This window comes from Triturus cristatus, chromosome 6 (assembly GCF_964204655.1).
Source record: "Triturus cristatus chromosome 6, aTriCri1.1, whole genome shotgun sequence".
NCBI classification, from domain to species: domain Eukaryota; kingdom Metazoa; phylum Chordata; class Amphibia; order Caudata; family Salamandridae; genus Triturus; species Triturus cristatus.
In genome coordinates this window covers 1037895127-1037917006 of record NC_140589.1, presented here as the reverse complement: position 1 = coordinate 1037917006, position 21880 = coordinate 1037895127, and the positions used below count along the sequence as shown (strand labels likewise).

The 21880-nt window shown below is 42.6% G+C and overlaps 1 protein-coding gene across 6 annotated transcripts in view; it reads left to right on the top strand.

The window, feature by feature from the left end:
- Positions 1-21880, top strand: part of LAMA2 (laminin subunit alpha 2) — a 3129796-nt gene that overhangs the window by 1670734 nt on the left and 1437182 nt on the right. For all 6 annotated transcript variants that reach the window (XM_085611831.1, XM_085611827.1, XM_085611830.1 and 3 more), the window contains one exon: positions 14551-14637. In XM_085611831.1, the coding sequence (XP_085467957.1) occupies positions 14551-14637 (87 nt within the window). The remainder of the gene's footprint in view (positions 1-14550; positions 14638-21880) is intronic.

The following is a 21880-nucleotide window of genomic DNA, read 5'->3' as shown; positions in this document are numbered from 1 at the left end:
TTAGTTTTCCATCCAGCCCCTGCCAGAAGATTCTCATTTGTAATAAAAGACTAAGAACCAACTTGGAAGGGGCTGATTTAAAAATTGAAAAAACAACAGTTGATGGACAGAATGCAGAACAATGTCATACATTCACCCCAGTACAGAGATCTGGGCCTAAATCCATCGTTTTAAAAATTGGAACAAAGTAGAATGTAGAAGTGAAGAAAGCTCGTATATCCATTTTGAAAATGATAGGCCAGGTGAAATTTCATAATCATATTCTCCTAGTTGCATGTTATGTTATATTTAGAGCTCCTTGGTCAGTTTTTGGGAACTGTTGTGATGGGAATGTACCCTGCATGGTAAATGCATCATTTGTTCTCCTGCCCTGAATACCCAACTACATGTATCTTCTATCCTGAGGTTTTATTTTGGTCCTGGCGTCAAACTAATTTGTCATGTGCAAAGAGACCTAGGCCTGTATCTCACTATGAGAGGTCCTGGACTTGTCCTGTAACCTGAATGGGTGCATGGAGCACACCACCATTGTGACAGTCAACTACTGTCCCTGTCATGAGTTTAGTACATGAATCTGAGGTGGCAGCATACCATGTTTTAAGGATCAATAGTGTGACCATATCTTTTGATCTGGAATACTGAAGAGGAGGACTGCCAGCCCACTAATGTAAAGTTCTGCTTGCATGCACTTGGCCAGTTCCTTGCACAAAACATTCAGTGTGTGTGTGTGTGTGTATGTATGTATGTATGTATGTAGCATGTGCCTGGTGTGTGAGTAAGCCAGAGCACTGGAGGCCAGTGGGACCCATTTTGGAGGATGAGGACTGTACTCATAGACAATAGAAGTGTATTGCTAGCATTTCCAGCAGCTAGAGGGAGGAGCCCTAGTCACTTAAGTGAGGTGAGTGGAAACAAGGCTACTTGAGTTAGTCTGTGAGGCCTTTTGGTTAGAAAAGGATTACTCTTCTTGAGCACTGCCATTTGCGGGATGGTAAAGGTGAGTGTGCAACTGCAGAGTCTGTAGTGAAAAGTGAAGAAGCCATTAGGTGGCGCCTGCCCTTTTGCCTTTCCCTTAGTATTCATTCAGTTGGAATTACAACATAAATATTACACCTCTTTATGCCTCTGTTGTTGGCTGCTCCAGAATGGAGACACCATGCTCTGTCTTACAAAGGCACTTGTAAGAAGAACTACTACAAACTATTTTAAGACAGTGGGTCCACATCTCCTGCCTAAAAGTTGTGTATACAAGAGGGACCAAAATCACAATGCTTGGTTCCAGTCTCTATGACCAAGGAAAGGAGAGCTCGGAGGGCAGCTGTGCAACCAGGGCTGGTGTCTGCCATGTCGCCAGTCTTCAAAAGATGAGGGGACAACACCTGAAGTCTGAATTTCTTGCTGGAGAAGTTATGCACTTGCCCTGGACTGCCTAGAAACCTACTAACCTGCTAATAGAGGAAAGCAGTCTGTTTGGCCGTACAAAATTAGAGATTGTCCAGGAAATATTAAAGTCAAGCACATCCCTGGTGGCTGTGGGGTACTCAGAAGAAGCAGACTAAATCTCAATAATCTGGGAGGACCCTAGTGTCTTAGGACTACTCCAGACTCCCCGTTCAGTTCCTGACAGGAACAGCAGACCTGTGGTTGCGTGCTTGCTCAAGGCCCTGGCTGGACTGCAATTTCCTGATCATCAGAGGTCATGTGGGGCTGCATCTACTGATCTGCTAAAGGCCTGTCTGGGACTGCATCTATCAAATTGCTAAAGACCTATGCAGGCTCTTTCTACTGAAGTGCTAAGGCCTACTCAGGGCTATCCTGTCAGCCTGTACATCAGCTATAATTACTGATTGTGGAGAGAATGCTCCTGGAACTGTCCCTGCTCATGGTCCTATCAGGACTGCAACGTTTTTAGGACTGCCAATTCTCAGGCCAACGTCTGCAGTAGCCACTCTAGCCACTATGCTGTAAAGAAGAGGCTGTTTGGGTGCGCTGCTAAACCCAGCCCTGCACCTGTCGCAGAGGAACTACACTAAAGGGCTCTGGTGTGCTGCAGGTCTCACTAGTGTGCAGGAGTGCTGCCGGAGAGTAAGGTAGCTCTGAAAAGATTTTGAGAGAACTCTTTCATCCTCTGAATGAGTAAGGCTTGAGAGTGAGCACACTACAAACTGTGGGTGATTGAACTGCACCTGAGCCTGATTCATGCTTTTCTTGAAATCTCCTAAGGGGATAGTGGGAACCCATAACTAGGGGAAAAAGCCTGGGAGTAGTAGAAAGGGGGAGCGAGGTGGTGGAAGCACCTACAAGAAACAGCGCCCAGTGTGATTAACGAAGTGTGTAGAATTTAGCATAACTTTGTGATTAAAGTACTTTTTTTCTTCCAAGGTTAAGCACTAGGCTGAACATTCACTATATTAGATATGTTAGTTGAATGTTGAGCTCTGAGCTCGAGCACTCCCACCTTACTTCCCTGAGGAGCCAGTGATTGCTTGCACTCACTACCCAGGGGGTCAAGTTCAGAAATTATCTTTTGCAGAGCCATATTATGATGTGCCCCATGAAACCCAGTGGCAAAGCACCTTAACCTCTAAAGTTGAGGCCCAGTAGCCCCTGTCTACGTCTGGCTACCTGAATGGGATCTGATAGTTTTTTCAATGTTTTCCTGGGAAGTATGAACCACAGGGCTCCTTTCCTGGCATACTTAAAAAGTATTCGAATATTTTGTTAGTGTTACTTGAGAACCCTTGGCGTCCTCTTCACCAACTTACGTGTACATTGTTTTCCTACATGCACCATCTGGCCCTTGGTTACTCTCTGCAGGATGTTAGGCTCACTGGCAAAGTGTGAATATGCAAGTTGAGCAGGTTATTTATGCCATATTGCTTTAAAAAATCAACAGTCCATGCTGGTAAAAAAAGAAAGTACAGGAGTCATAAATTTTGGTGCCCCTCAATACTTCCCTAGACCACCTACAAATAGAGGGCCTGTTAGACTTGGCATCCTTCGGGTGGTCTTCCACCAGACTTTGTGCTTTTCAGCTCCATGTTTTGTTGATTCTTTTTGTTTGCCTTAGGACTATGAGCACTTTACCACTGCTAGCCAGTGCTAAATTGCATGTGCTTCTCCCCTAAACATAATGACATTGGTGTATACCCTATTAGTAGATTTGTTGTACTAGTAAGTCCCTTGTAAAGTGGTATACTATATACACATTGCCTGTACTTCGAATGCTACTAGTGGGCTGCAGCACTGATTGTGCCACCCATAGAAATAACCTTCCAAACCTGTTTCAGGCCTGCCACTGCAAGGCCTTTGTGTGCACTTTACTGCCACCTTGACTTGCCATTTAACACTACTTGCCAAGCCTTAAACTCCCCTTTTATTACATATAAGTCCCCACTAAGGTAGGCCCTAAGAACCCCTAAGGGCAGGGTGCTATGTAAGTAAAAGGTAGGACATGTCCCTTTTATGTTTTACATGCCCTGGTAGTGACAAACAGCCTATTTGGTTTTTCACTACTATGGGACCTACTCCTCTCATAGGCTAGGATTGGGAAATCATTAATACACGTTTAAGCTGTAATTCCTGAACAGAGAGTAGTAGCTTTTTCATGTTTCATATGATTGGAATGTTAATGATAGATCCTCATTACTGGTGAAGTTGGATTTCACATTACTGTTTTAGAAAAGCCACTTTAAGAAAGTTGACATTTCTCTGCACCTCCAGTCTAGCCTGGCCTAGGTGCATACTTCAGCCAACCAGGAATCCCATTTATAACAAGCCAAAACTCTCTTTGACTTGGACTGACCCTTTATGTACCAGGGCCAAAGTTTTTTCATATCATTAAGGCTCTCTGTTTTCCATTTAAACAGATTTTTGCATATGAATACAGACTGAAAAATACTTTCACTTATAAATAGAAACTGAAAAATGCTGATTAAATATGTTTAAAGTTGCTGCTGTCTGTCAGGAGAAGAGAAGCCTGTCCAAATGTAGACAGAGAGAGGGCTTTTTGGATTTGAGATGAGCCCATAACAAAGGTCGACATTAAGGGACCGTCAGGCCTCCTTTTGTTTAAGTATGGTGGCTGGGAGCTATGGGGGGGGGGGGGGGAGAGGGTGGAGATGAACACCTAAAGACAATTGAGGGAAAACAAATGCACAGCTTTTCACTTCACAGGTACTTAAGAGACGCATGCTTTTGATTTTGTTCAGACCTTGAATCCAAGAGATATGCATGCACTGTAGGAATGTTAGATGTGTTGGTCTCTCCCAGTATTTACATAAATAACAATGTAAATGCCACTATTTTGTTTTATTTCTTTATAGCACCACAGCACTATTCATCCCAACTGCAAGTAACAAAAGGATCAATTTTTTAAAAGCAGTAACCCATTTACCAACCTACATAAATCTATCTAAACCTATCAAAATAAAGCCACATTGCCTATGTAATTGAATGTGAAAAAATACTAGCTGCAGCATCTTTTTTTGCTTGCGACAAAATAAAATGCAGATAAATACAGATAAAATTACCAAAAATCAAATATGGATAAATACAGACGGAAATGATAAAAAAATAATTACCATAAAAACGGGACCCCTACATATGATGCATCGCTATGCTAGACGGATTAAAAATTGTGTAATTGAATGTGCGCAAAACATTTACAAATAATTAAGATAGATTAAGGCACTCCTGTCCATCAATTTTATGTGGTATCAGCAATCAAGACTCAGAAAAAAGTACCTGAAATAGAGGCACTGACAGGTTCAAACACATGAGGAACTACAAAATACATTTCACACAGAAGAAAAAAATCAAAAGAAATTGATAAAACAACTCCTCCTAACAAACTCTTAGATGCACATTGTCAAATCTGTCTGTCCTTTTTAAAGTTACTTTTTGCTTCTGAGGTGTATGCCTGGTGGTCACAGCCGGCGGGATCTGAGAGGCACGATATGCCCATATTTTTTTGAAGAAAAACAGTTTTCCTACTTTGTATGGAAAGGCAACTGTCCTGGGACAGTTAATTCTGAGAGTTGTGCATTGTATCTAGTATACAAAGCTCAAAGGCTGAAATCAATACTGTCAAATGTGTGCACTGGGCTTGGGAGGGCTTGCGGAAGAGAGCAGGGATGACACTTCGTTATGCTCCAACAACCCCATGCTCACCCCAGTCTCAGACAAGGGCACTATAGCTTGTGTGCTCAAACGGGGCATCAGACTATTCTTGGATCTCTTCCCTGTGTTTGATGCCGCGTCATCTCCACTCCCTACCGTCCTTGCTACCATTCTGTATTACCAACTGCGAGCCACCTGTTGCACCATGCATGCTACCTTCCCTTACCCGCCAGAAATCCTTTCAGCTCTCGAGGACGTCCTCACTTCACCATCTCCCTGCAAACTGACTACTCACCTTTACAATAATTTGCAATACCCCTCTCCAGTTGTATCTCCGAAGGCATGAGTGGCTTGGCAGGAGGACATCTTCTGGATCTATCGACACACAATGGGCCTTCTGCTGCAGTTAACTGCAGCTGCTCTCCCCCAACTATAGACTCCACCTCATCCATTTTAAATTCTTACAACGTTTATATTGCGCCCCACTGGAGCTTTTTTTAATGGGGTTGGTTTCCGTTCTATGCTGTCTGCGGTGCAATTTTCCCACTGTTTCCTTTATCCACCTTGCCTGGCAGTGATGGGATAGCATCCTTCTTGATAGAGGTCGCTGTTCATCCCCATTATCACTGGACACTCACCTTCCTTCATTCCTTTAGTAGGCCTCTCGGGTTACTTCAAATACACACCCATCTCTTGTTGTTGCCTCATTACTATGCTTCTTTTGCTGGCCAAGCGTAGGGTCGCCATACACTGGGGTAGGAAGCCCGTCCCCTCTTCCAAAGGGTGGTTGAATGATGTGGCATATTGCTAAGAACAATTGTCTACATTCTGGGAACTCATGCCACTGCGCTCCTGACCCCGGTATATATGGGAGCCAATGGCTGCCTTTCTTCACACTAGAGACTCCAATTTCCCTGTGGTGGTTACAGACACGGATGGAATACAGCCAAATGAAGATGTGTGATTGTCCTATTCCTCAATGTATTGTTTGTTACATTGCAATGTAGTATGTGTCAACTGTTAATGCCTTGCTGCACGTGCCCTTCTGTGCATTCCTAAAACCCTGGTTACATTGTGTCCATATTCTCCCTAGTTCAAACCTTCTCTATCTCGCACCTATCATCTAGGCCTGTGCCTTGTGTAATGCTCTCTTTGGACATTGTGAGCAGCTTATTGTACATGCCTTTTTGATTAAGATTATGTAACTGTGGCGTGTTCCTTGATTCCTCTCCCTCCTGTCTTCCCCTTACTGGACCTTTCCCTATTTCCTTTCCCCTCCCATGCTGTTGTTGTACTGTTTTTTTATGTTTAAAAAGCTTTATTGAGAAAACTGAAAAATAGGCAGAAAATACCAGCAACAATTTGAATGATGATGGATAATGATAACAAGAACCATGGCTAGTACAATATAAGAAATAAAAGCTATTTTAAGGTTTTATAGGAAAAGGGGGACGGGAAAAAGGTTAGGGGAAGGAAGGGAGGGGATATTAATATATTGCTATAAAAAGAAGAATGCATAATACTTTCAAAAAACACAGCGAAATGTGAACAAGCCATTAGTTAATTAACAATATAGATTAAGTTATCCTAGATGATATGAAGAGAGAACAGAGAAAAGGCGTTCAGGGGGGTTTAACATTTTCGGAGTTTAGGGAGGAGGTATGTTTAGAAACAACCTGGTCTAAATAAGTTGTAAGAGGTAAACAAAAAATTACTCTATTAAGTGTTGGTTTACAGGAGGAGGCGAAGGCAACATCAAGTCTATGGAAGTGACAAAGGCTATTCCACCAGTGTTGCGTAGAAAGCTTATTGAGAGATTTCCAATTAAGTGTAATGTGCTGAAAGGCTAAAGAGAGCATGAGATCAAAAAGGCCATGGTTATGAGAAGGTATAGATAAAGAGTCAGAGAGGCTACCAGTAAACAGTAAAGGTATAGAATAAGAGACAGAGAGATGAAAGATACGAGAAATATAAGACCAAACAGACGACCAAAAATTGGAAACCGAGGAACAGAGAAAAAGAAGATGCATAAGGTTAGCACCAGAAGAGCCACAGGTCCAACAGTTAGAATCTGAATCAGGAGAAAAACGGGCAATAGAGATAGGAGTAAGATAAAGCCTATGGTAGAGAAAAAACATAGATTGAGTAAGAGAAGCAGAGCGAGAGATTTTTAAAGACCTGGACCAAAGTTTGTCCCATAAGTGGATAGTCCATTCACATCCTAGATCAGACTCCCAGGCAAGTTCCAATTTAGATTTAACACGATATGGATTGGGGGCTAAGTAATACTTATATATAAGAGAGGCTTTGGGTAGGGAGAGGAGAAGTTTGAGAAGCGAGTCTTGGGTTTCATTAGGAGATGAGGGGGGAAGAGAATAATATACATCAAGAATAACTGCCCTGAGAGAGAGAAACCTCTGTAAAAAGGAACGTGGACAGTGGAATAAGGCTTGAAATTCGGGAAAAGAACATGGCGAAAGACCATTAAAAAGGTGTCTAACCCAAATAATGTTCTTTGCCCTCCAAGAACTCCAGAAAATGGGTCTGTTATTGAAGAGAATAAGGGAATTATGCCAAATAGGAGAGTTCAAAAAAGTATCACGCGAAAGGGTAGTAGGTAGAACTAAAGGTTTCAGAAGGGAACAAGTATGTCTAAACAGGGGGAAGGATGTATGAGAAGTTTTAACAGAAAAAGCCATTACTTCCTTGAGAGAGAATGGCGATAATAAGGTTTGCTCAATGGACAGCCAAAGAGGAGTAAAGGGAGAATGTTCAGATACAAGCCATTTCGAGGCTTGACGAAGAGAAAAGGATTTATGATAAAGGCGGAAATCTGGAAAATTCACACCACCATTAGTCTTGGACTTACGAAGAGAAGAAAGAGCAATTCTAGCTTTTTTATTCTTCCAAAGAAATTTAGAAAGACAAGAATCAATACGTTTCATATACATGGCAGAAATGTGGATAGGGAGCATAGAGAGTATATAAATTAAAATAGGGGCAATCATCATTTTAATTGAGTCCAAGCGACCCCACCAAGAAAGAAAAAGGGGGTTCCAGGAAGAGAGTAATTTATCAATACAGGACAGAACAGCAGTCATATTTAACTTAATCTAGGAAGCAATAGAATTAGAAAACCATACACCTAAATATTTCATGTTTGATTCACTCCAAGCAAAACCGGTGGAAGAAAAAGAATGTGGAAGACAGAATTTAGTAAGGGGAAGGATTTCTGTTTTGTCCGAATTAATCTTGTAACGAGAGACCTTGGAAAATGAGTCAAATTCATGAAGCAAAGGAGAAACAGAGGTGTCAGGTTCAGAAATAAATAAAAGGATATCATCCGCATATGTAGACAATTTAAGTTGCTGATCCCCAAAGGGAAAACCAGAAATGGAGTCATTGTTGGCGGATAGAGGACAAAAAGGGTTCAAGAGCCAGGACAAAAAGAAGGGGGGATAAAGGACATCCTTGACGAACTCCGCGTTGAAGAGGGAAATAGGATGAAACAGAACCATTAACTAAAACTGCGGCCCTGGGGGCAGAATACAAAAGAGAGATAAGTGAAATAATTTTGGGACCAAACCCATACCACCGTAGCGAGGCAAATAGGAAGGACCAGTCCACTCTGTCAAAAGCCTTCTCAGCATCCACTGATATAGCCGCTAGAGAAGTAGAAATAGAGGGGAGTTTGTTTAGGACATTAAGAAAAAGTCGAGAATTATCAGAAATGTGCCTTCCTTTGACAAACCCACACTGTTCTTTCCCAATAAGATGTGGCATGAGGGGATCTAGACGCAGAGCAAGCAGTTTAGCAAACACCTTATAATCAACATTTACCAAAGATATTGGTCGATAATTCTTGCAATATCTAGGATCACAACCTACTTTATGAATCAAACAAATTGTTGCCTCCTGAAAGGTTTTACTAGCTAAGAAAAAGGAACGAAAAAGTGTTAAATGTTTTGGCAGTAAAAAATCTGAAAAATGTAGATAAAATTCAACAGAAAAGCCATCCGGACCAGGAGTTTTCTCTTTAGTGAGAGAATTTAGAGCGTTGGATAGCTCAATAAGGGACAAGTCTGATTCAAGAGCAAGAAGATTAAAATGGGATGTAGAAGGTGGGGGGATTTTCTCAAGATAGTCCTGAATGCTAGATGAAGAAGGAGGAGATTCAGGGGTGTAAAGATTTTGATAGAAGAGTTTGAATTCATTAAGTATTTCTTGATCTTTGTGTAAAAGAGAGTCATTGGAGGAAAATATAGCATCTATAAGAGTGCGATCCTTACGTGTTTTAAGATAGTTAGCCAGAAGCTTCCCTGCTTTGTTACGACCCCCATAGTAGCAAGCACTACTACGCAAAAGTACGGATGACGCATTATAAGTAGTAGTTTTATTGAAAGCAAGTTTAGCTCGAATGAGTTCTGGAAGAACAGAATGTTTCGGGGAGGTGTAAAACTTGTGTTCTAAAAGTTTAATATGTGCCAAGGTGGTTTTACGTTGCTGAAGAAAGCGTTTCTTCTTTTTTGAGACAAAGTCAATGATAAAACCTCTTGCAGTAGCTTTAAAAGAGTCCCATAGGATATGTGGAGAGGAGATGGGTGTACAATTAAGGTCAAAGAATTCAGTTGCAAATGCACAAAAGGAAGAGGAGAAGAGAGGATCTAAGAGGAGAGAATTATTGAAACGCCAGCGAGATGACCTAGGATGTGGAGGGAGCAAATCGAGATCGGTTACTATTGGGGCATGGTCAGAAATAACAATAGGTTCTTTAGAGGAAGAGATGAGGTTTTGGGATAAGGGTTGAGAAAGAAAGATATAGTCCAAGCGGGAAAGAGAAGCGTGGGGAGGAGATAAAAAAGAGATGTCCAAAGAATCAGGGTGGGAGAGTATCCAAGAGTCAATGAGATGTGTTTGAGAAACAGTGTCGAGAAAATGCTTGTGAGTCTTAGTGGGAGTAAAACGGACTTGAGATTGACGATAAAGGAATGGGTCTATAACTTGGTTGCAATCGCCTCCTAATATGAAAAATTCATCCTGAAACTGGACACATTTATTCGTGACAACAGGCCAAAATGAGCAGTCAGGGTGAGTAGGACCATAAACATTAAAAACGGTTAGAGGAACATTATTAATTAATAATTTAACTAGTAACCATCTACCTTCATTATCAACTTCTTGAGATAAGATTTTACAGTTCAATTTCTTATGACATAGAGTAGCGACACCATTTTTGTTCTCAATAGAAGGGGAAAATAATTGTACCCACCCAACCTCTTTTTAATTTTAACGCTTCAGTTTCAGTGAGGTGGGTTTCTTGTAAAAGTACTAACTCTGGGTTATAAGAGGCAAGGTGTGAAAGGATTCTCTGTCTCTTAATAGGATTATTAAAACCTTTCACATTCCAAGAAATAACTCTGAATGTAAGAGTAATAAAGCATTATATAGAATCAAATATGCATTAACAGAAAAATGAAAGAAGAAATAGATATAGAATAGGGGATGAAAACTAGGAAACAAAGGAGGAGGAAAGGAGACAAAAGAGAAAAATAAGAAAAGACAGTACATATCCAGGAAGGACGACTGAAAAGAACATACCTGAGGGGAACGGGAACAAGAGAGAACTGGGGCAATGGTGACGAACGGGAGACGGAACGTCCGAACCAGGGAGTCCAAACCACACCAGAACACATAAGACAGTGGATACGGATGAACATATATATGCTGAACAGAACAAACCTGCATGAAGATAAAAAGGGGAGGTAAAAAAGCATAAAGAGAAGAAAGATAAAGAGGAAAAAGAAAAAAAAAAAAAGGAGAAAATATATAGTAAAGAAGGGATGGAAAATATATCAAGGCGAACTGAGAACACTAACAATAAATATGAACTATAAAAATGGCAATTAGAATTGAAGAATAAAAGTGGAGAAGGTAAAAAAATACATAAAAAGATAAATTAAATTAATAAGACATGTGAAGCAGTAAGAGAAGAAGGGTAACCAATGTAACATATGAGAAAGAGACGCAGATATAAAAAATTAAACGAGGTACACATACTGTAACTAGAGAAAATAGCAGAAATAGAAATATAGACAGTCAGACCAAATAACAGACTGAAAAGGTTGAACAGGTAATAAATATAAACAATGAGAAAAATAATTCATATAATAACATTGCTGTAACATGTCAGGTCCTGATAGCATGGGTAGAACACCTCATCCTGTAGTAGGAGCAGTGGTATCCATGTTGGCCGAGGAGTGGGAATGGATAAATTTCTTGAGCTCTGCAGGATCTTCAAAGGGCAAGGTACGATTTTGAAAAGTAACTTTAAAGATGCAGGGGTGAAAGAGACCATAGCGAGCACCCATTGATCGAAGAGGAGGGCGAAGATTGAGGAATTCTTTACGTCTGGCAGCTGTAGCGTTAGAGACATCCTGAGAAAGAAATACTCTCTGGCCTAGCCAAGAAATTTGTCATTTGGTTCTAGCAGCAGAAAGAACAGAGAGCAGGTCAGTGAATTTCAGGAAGAGGATAATGACTCCCCGGGGTTTGACCGAGGATGAAGAAAGTGAAGGACGTGGGCCAAGTCTATGGGCTCGCTGAATGTTCAGCATTGTTGAGGGAGGCATCTCTAACAATTTTGGCAGAAAGGAAGAGAAAAAGGCGACAGGGTCTTCTCCTTCCAAAGATTCCGGCAAGCCATAAATACGTAAATTATTTCCTCTGTTGCGATTTTCCAAATCCTCTGTGTGTTGTTGAATCTTGCGAACCTCTCTTTCAAGAGAGGTAAGTCTTTGAGAGTCATCCTGGATTGACGACAATTGTTGCTCCATTGTAGAAACTCTGTTCTCCATTGAAGACCATTTTTCATCCCCCAAAATTGCATCTTACTGTTTGTTTCTTCCACAAATGGACGTAAAGCACGGATTTCCTCCAATAAAAGCTCCAGAGAGATAGCAGGGGATGACTTATCAGGAGATGGAGGATCCTGTTTCAGCCTTTTAGAGGTGGAAGTAGGAGGAGACAATTTCGGAGACGACGATTGCCATGCTTGTGAGCGAACAGAAGACACTCCAGCCATACCTGCGATAGAAGTGGGAGTCGCCGTAGTGGTAGTGGATGTAGAAGTCAAAGACTGCGGAGGTAGCTTTGTGCAGGAAGATCTAGGAACAAAAACAAACTGTGGCTTGCGTAACCTGCCCATATGCGGAGGACAGAACAGTCAAAAAGGAGCTTGTGTTAACAAGGAATCGTCAAAAGACGTCAAAAAAAAAAAAGAACAGCAAACCACAGCAAGCTTGAAACAGAGCTCCAACAGGTGCAGGAAAGTAACGATGACCAAGCCGCATTCAAAACGTCAAAATAACTCTGAAAGGTTTGTCAAAAAGAGGAAATTACCACTATCAAGGTACTATTGTTGGAAGGCAGGAGACATGAGCAGACCTTACAACATGTTAGGTGTCCAAAAAGAGGCCAATGAAGCAGCGCCGATAAAATCTTGAGGAAAACTTGCTGGTTAGAAAAAAAGAGCCTTACTGTATTAATGTTGTCCCAAGGAGAGCCACCCTGCAGGCAATAACATGTCCATATTCATAAAAAAAAAAGAGAGAGGGTTGTACCTGCTGCATATACCACACAGGGTTAATATGCAGCAACAAAGGCAGCCTCAAAATGGCGGCCGCATGAGGAGAAAAGTCGTGGGTGAAGAGAAAAAAAACCTGAGAGATGCGCGACGCGACTTACTGTCAGAAACCCTTCATACGACTCACGGCATGCTCTGACGTTGATTTCAGTTCATTCCGCTTGAAAAGAATGCGGAAAGACGCATTCGCAGCTCCAGATGTGTCCCGGTGAGTCGGAGCGCGAAGGTCAGGCCGCCATTTTCCGCGGCGCCGAGACCACGCCCCACTGTTGTTGTACTGTTAATATTGCCAAGGCCAATAAAAACAAGTTTTAAAAAAATTACGAGGGCTGAAATGCTTCAGCGGAAGTGTAAGGCAGGGACTCTCCTGTTCTGTGAAACCGAGGGAGGTGCAGACAGCTAAACAAGCCTTCTTGTCAGGGTGCCTGCTTTCTTGAAAGAAATGTAAATATGCACGGATTGTAATTCTGCAAATGAGAAAGGGTGCTTGGAAGACGGTATTGGTTTTAAATGATGGAGTCACTTAAAGCTTTCTGATGTCACCGTTTTATTATTTTTGAGTGGTATCACAAGGAAGTTACCAGCTGAGCTGTGAAGTGTGTGCTTTTAAAGAACAGTTATAAAAATAATTGCACTACGCAAAGCCTGGGTATTACTAAAATCTATATTTTGGAAGTCCTTTTTTTATCGTAAACCTTTGTGTGCATTTTATAGCAGCATATCTTTATGTCCTGGACTGGGACCTTGTAGCACTAAACATACACAAGTCACTATTCTCCACTGCACAGTAGCGGCCCGTGGAGGGAGTGCCGTGGGGTGGTGAGGCGGGGGAGGGGCAGGGTGGGGGGTAGCAAACTCTGGCTCATGGCCGACCGCAGTAGTGTAAGTAAATAAATAAAACGAATTTCATTGCGCGTGCTGAAACGCCTAATGCATTTCAGCGCACACAATGAAATTCTTTTTATTTATTTATTTACTTACATTACTCCGGTCGGCCGTGAGATGGAGTTTACTACCCCCCACCCTGCCCCTCCCACGCCCCGCCCTACCGCCCCGTGGCACTCCCTTCACGGGCCGCTACTGCTACTGCACCCACCAGAGTTCAATTCAGTTGCCCTCTGATTACTCAGACCTCTGCATGTGCACTATTATAGGTTTCCTAATGCACAACAGTTGATTTTTCGCTGATTAACTTAACTTGCATCTGTTTTCCATTTAAGCTGTGCGTTATTTTGTGTGTAGTTACCTGAAGGTGAAACACCCAAAAAGTTGCAGAATATTTTGTTTTTTAGCCACACCTTTGAACCCGCCCGCATGCGCACTCATCCCACATCATCACAGTTCCCATACTTTATTCAATACACTTCTACCGCTGCTGTGGCCTGATGTTCATTTTAAAAGGGGCTTTGCTATAGATAAGTTCCCGCCAGTGTCTGTGCCAGCCTCTCTGTTGTTGCAGACGCGCAGCTGAACATTTGTCCTTTTTCTCTGTCATAGAAACTCAGCAACAGGGCAAATACGTCCATAACAACGTGACATTGGGATGCTGCCATTCACGCCTCTAGATCCAGTGTCGGCAGAAATAGCAAAGCTGCCCCCGCCAGGGAGTGGTTGCGCCCAGATCTAAACCTTTAGTGTGTGCCTGTGCGGGCCTGGGAGCGCGCGAGCATGCGTCCGCTCTCCATGTTGCACAGTAATGCTTTCTGCACAGGGATGGGGAGCACGCGGCTAATGTTTGTGTTTTTCTGTTTACTTCTCGGTCCTGTTCTCGCCCATCAACGACGCAGCTTTAGTCCAATTTGCCACCTTGACCAAAGCCGTGGATTTATCTGCGACCAGTGTCCGCCGGGCTACGCCGGACAGCGCTGCGAGAGGTAAGATTTCTGTCAACTTTTGACCTGTTTCTTTTTTAAATCCACACCAGCTGGTCTTTCACAGTAGTCTGTGGCACAAAATGTAGTTTTGCTAACGTTTCAGTGCTCATTTTAACTCATCCTGTGCCTTGGGAAAGTGCAAAGTCCACAACCACATATACTTATTATCCGTACTTTTATTTTAACCATGCGTTCCCCTCCGTGAAGACACACCAAGTGTAATAAAATGTTGTCTGGCTATTTTTTCGTTGTGAATTTCTTTTGTCATTGTACTGTAGTAGATAAATCATGGTTTTGGATTCACCTCTACATTTTCCACAATTTGATGTTTGTTTTTCCTGTCACGATAAATGAAGAACACTGTACTTGAGACACCAGTTTCACCCATTGCGCGTTTTTTTACCTGCACTGTGCAGTAGCGAGAATACCAGAATTACCAGGACCTTTGCCATATGATTCGCAGATCCCTACACTTTAAAGAGAGCGTAAAACAGGGCTTTAAGTGGGCCGGGTCCTGCCGGTGCTCAGCACCGGCAGTTCTAAAAAGCAGGTGCTGAGACGGGTCCCTATTGGGCTCTCCATTGCAGCCCTCACTCTCAGGATGAAAAAACAATCTTAACTCTGCAGCACTGCCACTCTTCACTGCCTTTTTGATACAACTTCAAAAAGACTCGTTTAAATTCTTTCACAGTCCCACCATTTCAGAATGAAATCATTTTCAGTACTATATATAACGAGCCAAAGTTGTTGCTAATTGTATCTTATGCAACTAACAACCATTGGCAAAGCCAATAGTTCTGACTTGTATGTGTAGTGTTACTTGTTATATTAAATATCTGAAAGCTAGGCACAGATTTTTAGTTAAGGTGTTTTTAAGCCACGCACTTAAATTACATCGGAAACGCCCCTCTGATAGACCCCCCAGTTTTGTCATCTCATTTAAAGCCCTGTGTAAAAGCCTCTGGATTTACCGGGTGTTTCACAGAACAGGACCTATATTACAAGTTGTCCGAAATTATTCCCTTTGTTTCCAATCCGTGAATTGTTATGACTGGAGTCCCACAATTCCGGGAGCGGGAATTAAAGGCCCGCTCGTAAATAATCCCAAAGCGAAACGTCTATACAAATTATATACGGTGGCTCGCGCTGCGAGACAAATGGCGTTAAAGTTGGCCTACTGTCTGCTTTCTGTCAACCAGTATGCATCACGGTGTTTGATAGACACTCTCGCTTTTCTTTGTGTGCCCTAGTCCCGTGTTCTTCTGGCATTTCGCCTTTTTTCGCGCAGCGCCAACAAGCACATCATTTGTTAAAAGAGAACCCTGGGTTTCTGCTGTCAGGCTGTCACCTGTCTGCATCCTTCAGGGCTACAGCTGAGCGCTATTCCTGTCCGTCTTTTCCCGTCTGTCGCCGGTGGAAATGCATTCCTCCCCACTGAATGCGGACATACCCTCGCCGAAGCCCTGTGGGTGGCATTTTATTGTCAAGCTCGGTCACTGACGACGTCTCGTGCACGTGTCATTGACGGTGGCCGTGGCGCAGCAAAAATAAGGGAAGTTCCGGGAAATTAAACATATGCATTGCTTTCATAAATTGGTCGTGGCGGGAAACTTTCTCGTGCAATCTCTGGTAGTTGGAAGGCTAGGCCTTTTATCTTTGCTGGCAAGAGAGAAGTGACACATGCCGAATGGAAGTCAACGATGGAAAATGACAGCTGTCTGCTGTCCGTGCATCAGCTGCCTGGCACACGTTTCCCCGTGTTTCCTTTTATACGGGCTCCTTGGAAAAATAAATTGGCACTGATTGCTTCCCGTAGCAATTTCGAATCTGCCGCAAACGACTTTAATAATGTTATAACTTCCACACAGCCTAAGATGCATTGCAAAATACAAAAGCTGGCGCGACCGCAGAGTGTTTCCGTGGTAGAAAAGAACAATTGGTCCTGTTTCAAAAACGAAGATAACACAAGAGACTGCTTGCGGCGTTGTCTGCCAATTAATGACTAAAGTGCCAAGAAGCTGCTTTATCTGCTTGTGGTGCTATAGCAATCCAGATAAATAGTAAACCAGCTGCGTGATCTGTGCATATTACAAACTGAGTTTCTATATGTCCCACTGAAGGCCTACGAATTGGTGTGGGGATTATTGGGAGGGTGGGTGAGGGGATTGAATCACTATACTTGTATGCAAAACAGATGCCTTTGCGTCTCATCCACTAACATGGCCTGTCCAGGTGTCTGAAATATGGTCTTTATATTTTTGTCAACATTTTGCCATTTCTTCCATACTTTACTTGTGTCTCATCCTATATTGCATAACCTGCCTTGAACTATCCACCTAGGATTGATATCAAGGCCATATAGCTCTTCAAAACCTCATCTAGGGAGTACGTTTTATAAAAATGTATTACATTACAAAACAATTCAATTATAAACAACAAACTGGATTGGTCCTTTGGCTCCCCCAACCAATAGGCCTTCTTCTTTGATTCATTCTGTAACAAGCCTGCCCAATGTAGGCCTAGGAGGACTTGGTCTATGCCACATTATAAGGATAATCAATGACTAAGCAAGTAAATTGGCCATCCTCTTCAATTCTTCCTATAACAAGCATGCCCATCGTAGGCCTAGGAGGGCTTGGTTGATGTCACATTCTAAGGATAATCACTGACTATGCAAATTAGATTCCTTTAGATTCATTGCTTGTAAATTTGGCTTATATGGAATGACTATCTGGAAACTTCAAAATACAAAAAACAGAAGTAGGAGGGTCCACAGGGAAATATTTAAAGACTTACAAAGACACTTTCCCGAAAGACTATGAAAACAAGCATTGGCATAGCCAATAGGTCTCGCCGTTGGGACCTTATAAGTGTTTAGCCATGCAACAGTTGCATAACTAAACACTTATAAGGTCCCAAAAGCGAGACCTATTGGCTATGCCAAGCAGCTGTGCGGCCGCTAAAGTGAAAGTAATCGCGGTAAAAGTAGCCCGCGCGCCCGCGCACATGCACTGTAGCTCTAGGCTGGCCTGGTAGCACTTTTTAAAGCCCTCTCAATAAATCTCGCCAGATCAGCGCATGCGCTGGGTCAGGCGAGACCTAAAAACCAACTTGTCTTGAGGTCTACAGTACTGCTTGGCACCCAGCGGCGTCCCGTACTGCTCACTAGTATCTATACACGCCTAACTAGAGCCCTCATGTGGGCAACCCATAAAGGGAGACGGAATCCCATCACTCACCAGAGGTGACATGCTTCATCATCTGGGATTTCCTCCCGGCTGTAACCCCTAGTACAGCCGAAGGCTACAACCCCCTCACTGTGAGAGAGGAGCACAGGGATGTTTTAAAAGATCTCCTAGGATGTTTAAAATCCAAAGTATGATGAAGTGTGATGTATTATTCGGTGATGGGCGCAGTGCAAAAAGTGAGAAGTGAAAAAAGTGAGCTAAAACTGGCTACTAAGAGAAAAAAAAACTTTTAATAATGTATCTCTGAGTGTCAGGGTTAAAAACAGTGCTAAGGCAGTTTTGAAAAAATATACTGCTACAGTCTATATTAGAGGGTCGGTCTACATGTTTCAGCTATTTGTGACCTTCAGAGTGTCTAGCCTTCCTCAGGACCTAAAACGTGTTAGCTACTGCGATATATGTGGATGAAAGAAATACAATCGTGAACAAGTAAATGAAAAAATTGAAAGATACTGCTTATCCCACCACTTATTTCATTTCAAGATGCGTGATTCAACCTGAAAAGTATGGGTAAATAACCTCACCTGGCCACTGCTCAGGACGTGAGGCACCGCTCTATCCATCGGTACCCTGGGCTTCACTGAGCCATGGACGGAGGCTGAAACATGTAGACCGACCCTCTAATATAGACAGTAGCAGTTTATTTTTTCAAAACTGCCTTAGCACTGTTTCTAACCCTGACACTCAGAGATACATTATTAAAAGGTTTCTTTCTCTTAGTAGTCAGTTCTAACTCACTTTTTTCACTTTTCACTTTTTGCGCTGCGCCCATTTCGAATAATACATCACAGCTCATCATACTTTGGATTTTAGTACATCCTAGGAGATCCTGTAAAACATCCCTGTGCTCCTCCCTCACAGTGAGGGGGTTGTAGCCCTCGGCTGTACTAGGGGTTACAGCCGGGAGGAGATCCCAGATGATGAAGCATGTCACCTCTGGTGAGTGATGGGATTCCGTCTCCCTTTATGGGTTGCCCATGTGAGGGCTCTAATTAGGCGTGTATAGATACTAGTGAGCAGTAAGGGACGCCGCTGGGTGTCAAGCAGTACTGTAGACCGCAAGACAAGTTGGTTTTTATCTGGAAACTTTGTCATAGAACTACATCGGATATTCATGGTAAACCAAATTAACGAACTACCCTGCTCCCCAAAGGTGTAGATTCACTACATGTATTTTTAAAAAAACAAGTATATTTAATAAGTAAAATGACAATACTCCCATAAGTAGAACCAGAGATGTGATTTTTTAAAGTTTAAATTAAAAATAGTACCAAAAAGCCAAAGTGCCAACCCCAGTTATTTGGTCAAGTTGGACTGGGTTGAACTCAAAAGTTTTAAGGACGACCATGATGGAGCGTCAGTCAGGTATAGGGATCAGGTTTGTCCCGGTAGAAAGTTTACCTTTTGACATAGAAACTTTAATGGTGAAAAAGTAGTCGTGGATGAGTCATCGGCAAACAAACTGCAAGCTGGATCCAAAGCGGGTCTCCATGATTCAGTTTCTGAAGAATGGGGTCCCAGCGTGTTCCTCGACAAAGGCAGGATAGCTCCGATCAGGTGAAATCTGAAGTCTGTGCCCAGGAATACCCCTTATCAACGAACTTATGCTCAGTGTCGGTCTTGATGAAGCCCTCAGCATTCAGACTTAGAAACGTTTCTGGAAGTCAGATCTCCTTCAGTGGAGTGAACCAGCAAGTTGAATCAAAAAAGCAATTCGACATCTATGGCTTCGGCTCAATAACGGTCCCAGTGCCTTGCCAGTTCTCTGGAGGAAAAGTTGGCAAAACGTTTCTAATTTCCAGCTTTTGCAGTTTGGCCAGGAGGAGTACAATCCAACACCAGCCGAGGGTCCGGGACCTGGAGGTACAACTTGAGAGATTATGACTCACTTTAACAGAGTCCAGCAGAATGGTTCTGGGCAGAGCCAGTGGTACTGCTCAACTGAGCAGTTGCAGGAAAAATCCTCTGGAAGCTTGTTGTGTCCCTATAGCTCAAACAGGAGGTCAGCCAACTGACCATTGAAGTCACTTCTGGTGTCCCGGGTTCAAGGCAGACATGTCTAGACTTCAGGTTCTTTAGGCAGGAGAACAGTCCTTCCTCTAATTATCCACAGATCCAGGAATGTTTTGATGAGGGTATTGGGGGTGCCACATTTGCGCTCAGTGCCAGCCTGTGGTTAGGGGAAACATCATTCCACTCCCTAACTAAAGCGGTACAAGATCCCAGGGGTGACCGAGCCCACTTCTGCAGCGTTTCCTAGGTATTTTACTGTAACACATCCAACAGTGTCACTCTTTACCTAAAATCACCATGAAAGAACCCTTATTCCCCTTGTCGGAGCTCCCTGTGCCCACCCACAGGTATGGCTATGGAAATGATCAAACCTTCCCTTATGACCATTCTAAACCAGTTCTGGGGCAACTCCCCCCTTGATCCAGCGCAGAGTGCAAAATCCCTCCCTACTGCCACGGACTGAAAGATCTCACACACACACACTATCTATACATTCACTGGTGGGGCCCATAACACCAACGCACACTTACCATTAGTCCGTGCGAGAGGCGATTTATCCTTCAAAACGCTGAATAATGAGGGAGGAAGATACCACTTTACCCTAATGAGCAACGCACCTACAAACCCTTCTAATACTCATTAGGCCCTATATTCCACGTTTGGTATTATCCTCCTAACCGGGGCCGATCTGTTAGTTGTAGTTTTAGTGAAATCCTAATTCTCTAATTAACCTTTACATTAACACATTTCAATGAATAAACAACCCAACTCATTTCTGTAGATGTTCAAATTCAAATTTATATTAATATTGCAGATTAAACCATTCATTTGATCAAGTTGCCATTCGTATTTACCTATTCTGGCTAAAGTCGTCCTCTATGTCAAATCTGGTAGTCTCGCAATTCTATGCCCATCAATTTAGCAGGTTAAGTTCATCAGGAATTTGGGCATTAATTTAGTCCGTCAGAGATTTAGGCTAACAGCTGTCCTGCAGTGTCACCGTCCTCTCCGTCAGCATATCATCAGGAAATCGAAAAGCGCGATCCGACGACTCTAATTACCTCTCTATTCTACCATAATTTATAGTAAAATCACATTCCAAAAGTATTGAATATTATTTTTAAATGTCTCTGATTGGTCAGTTAAATTTGTTCAACAGGGTTCCCATGCGCTAAATGTCTCTTTAGATGTAGTTCATAATTTTCCCGGTCCAAAGTATCTTTTATTGTTTCTTTCAGGGCATCTGGCTTGCAGCCCAGAGCGTCCTTGAGTGTTACAGTCGAGTTAGGGTCACAGGAAGGCCACTGTGTATCTTGTCAGCGCAGGCGCACTTCACCCAAGCCTTGTTCAGCATTGGCATTCGGGTTAGGCACCAAAGTCAGTCATCTTTTGGCAGGCCAAAATGGACAACTTAAGCAAAGAGGCACAAAAACGTAATTAATACATAGAAATGACTAATTAAATGTTATTCCCTCGCTAATACCCATATGTGTGTGTATTTATCTAGCAAAAGCAACACTCATTGCGGTTAATACTTACAAAATAAAGCACGAATCACAATTACATCACTAAAGCAACATATATCATGCAACTTTCTATTAAACTATCATTAATATGCGTACGAAATTTAGTTCACGTCATTAATGAGGCCATGCAGATGCAAATCCCACGTGTATTTCGGTCATTAATAAGGTTGGGTAGTTATTTTCACATCACTCCAAACCATTAGTACGATTATAATTAATCAATTAATCTAATTAATAAAATGACATGCAAAATGGGGTGGGTATACAAAATTTTGCATAACCTGCTCCAGCACCCTCCCTACTGGTTTGGAGCCAAGCTGACTAGGAAGCCACAGAAAGGCAGGCCTAGGTGTGAGCTACATCTGTCAGTGATAGGATGGGCATCCTTTGACACTCAGGAAGGGGCTGAGCACAGCAACTCTGCTCAAGGAGGGAAACGCCACTCTAAACACAAGC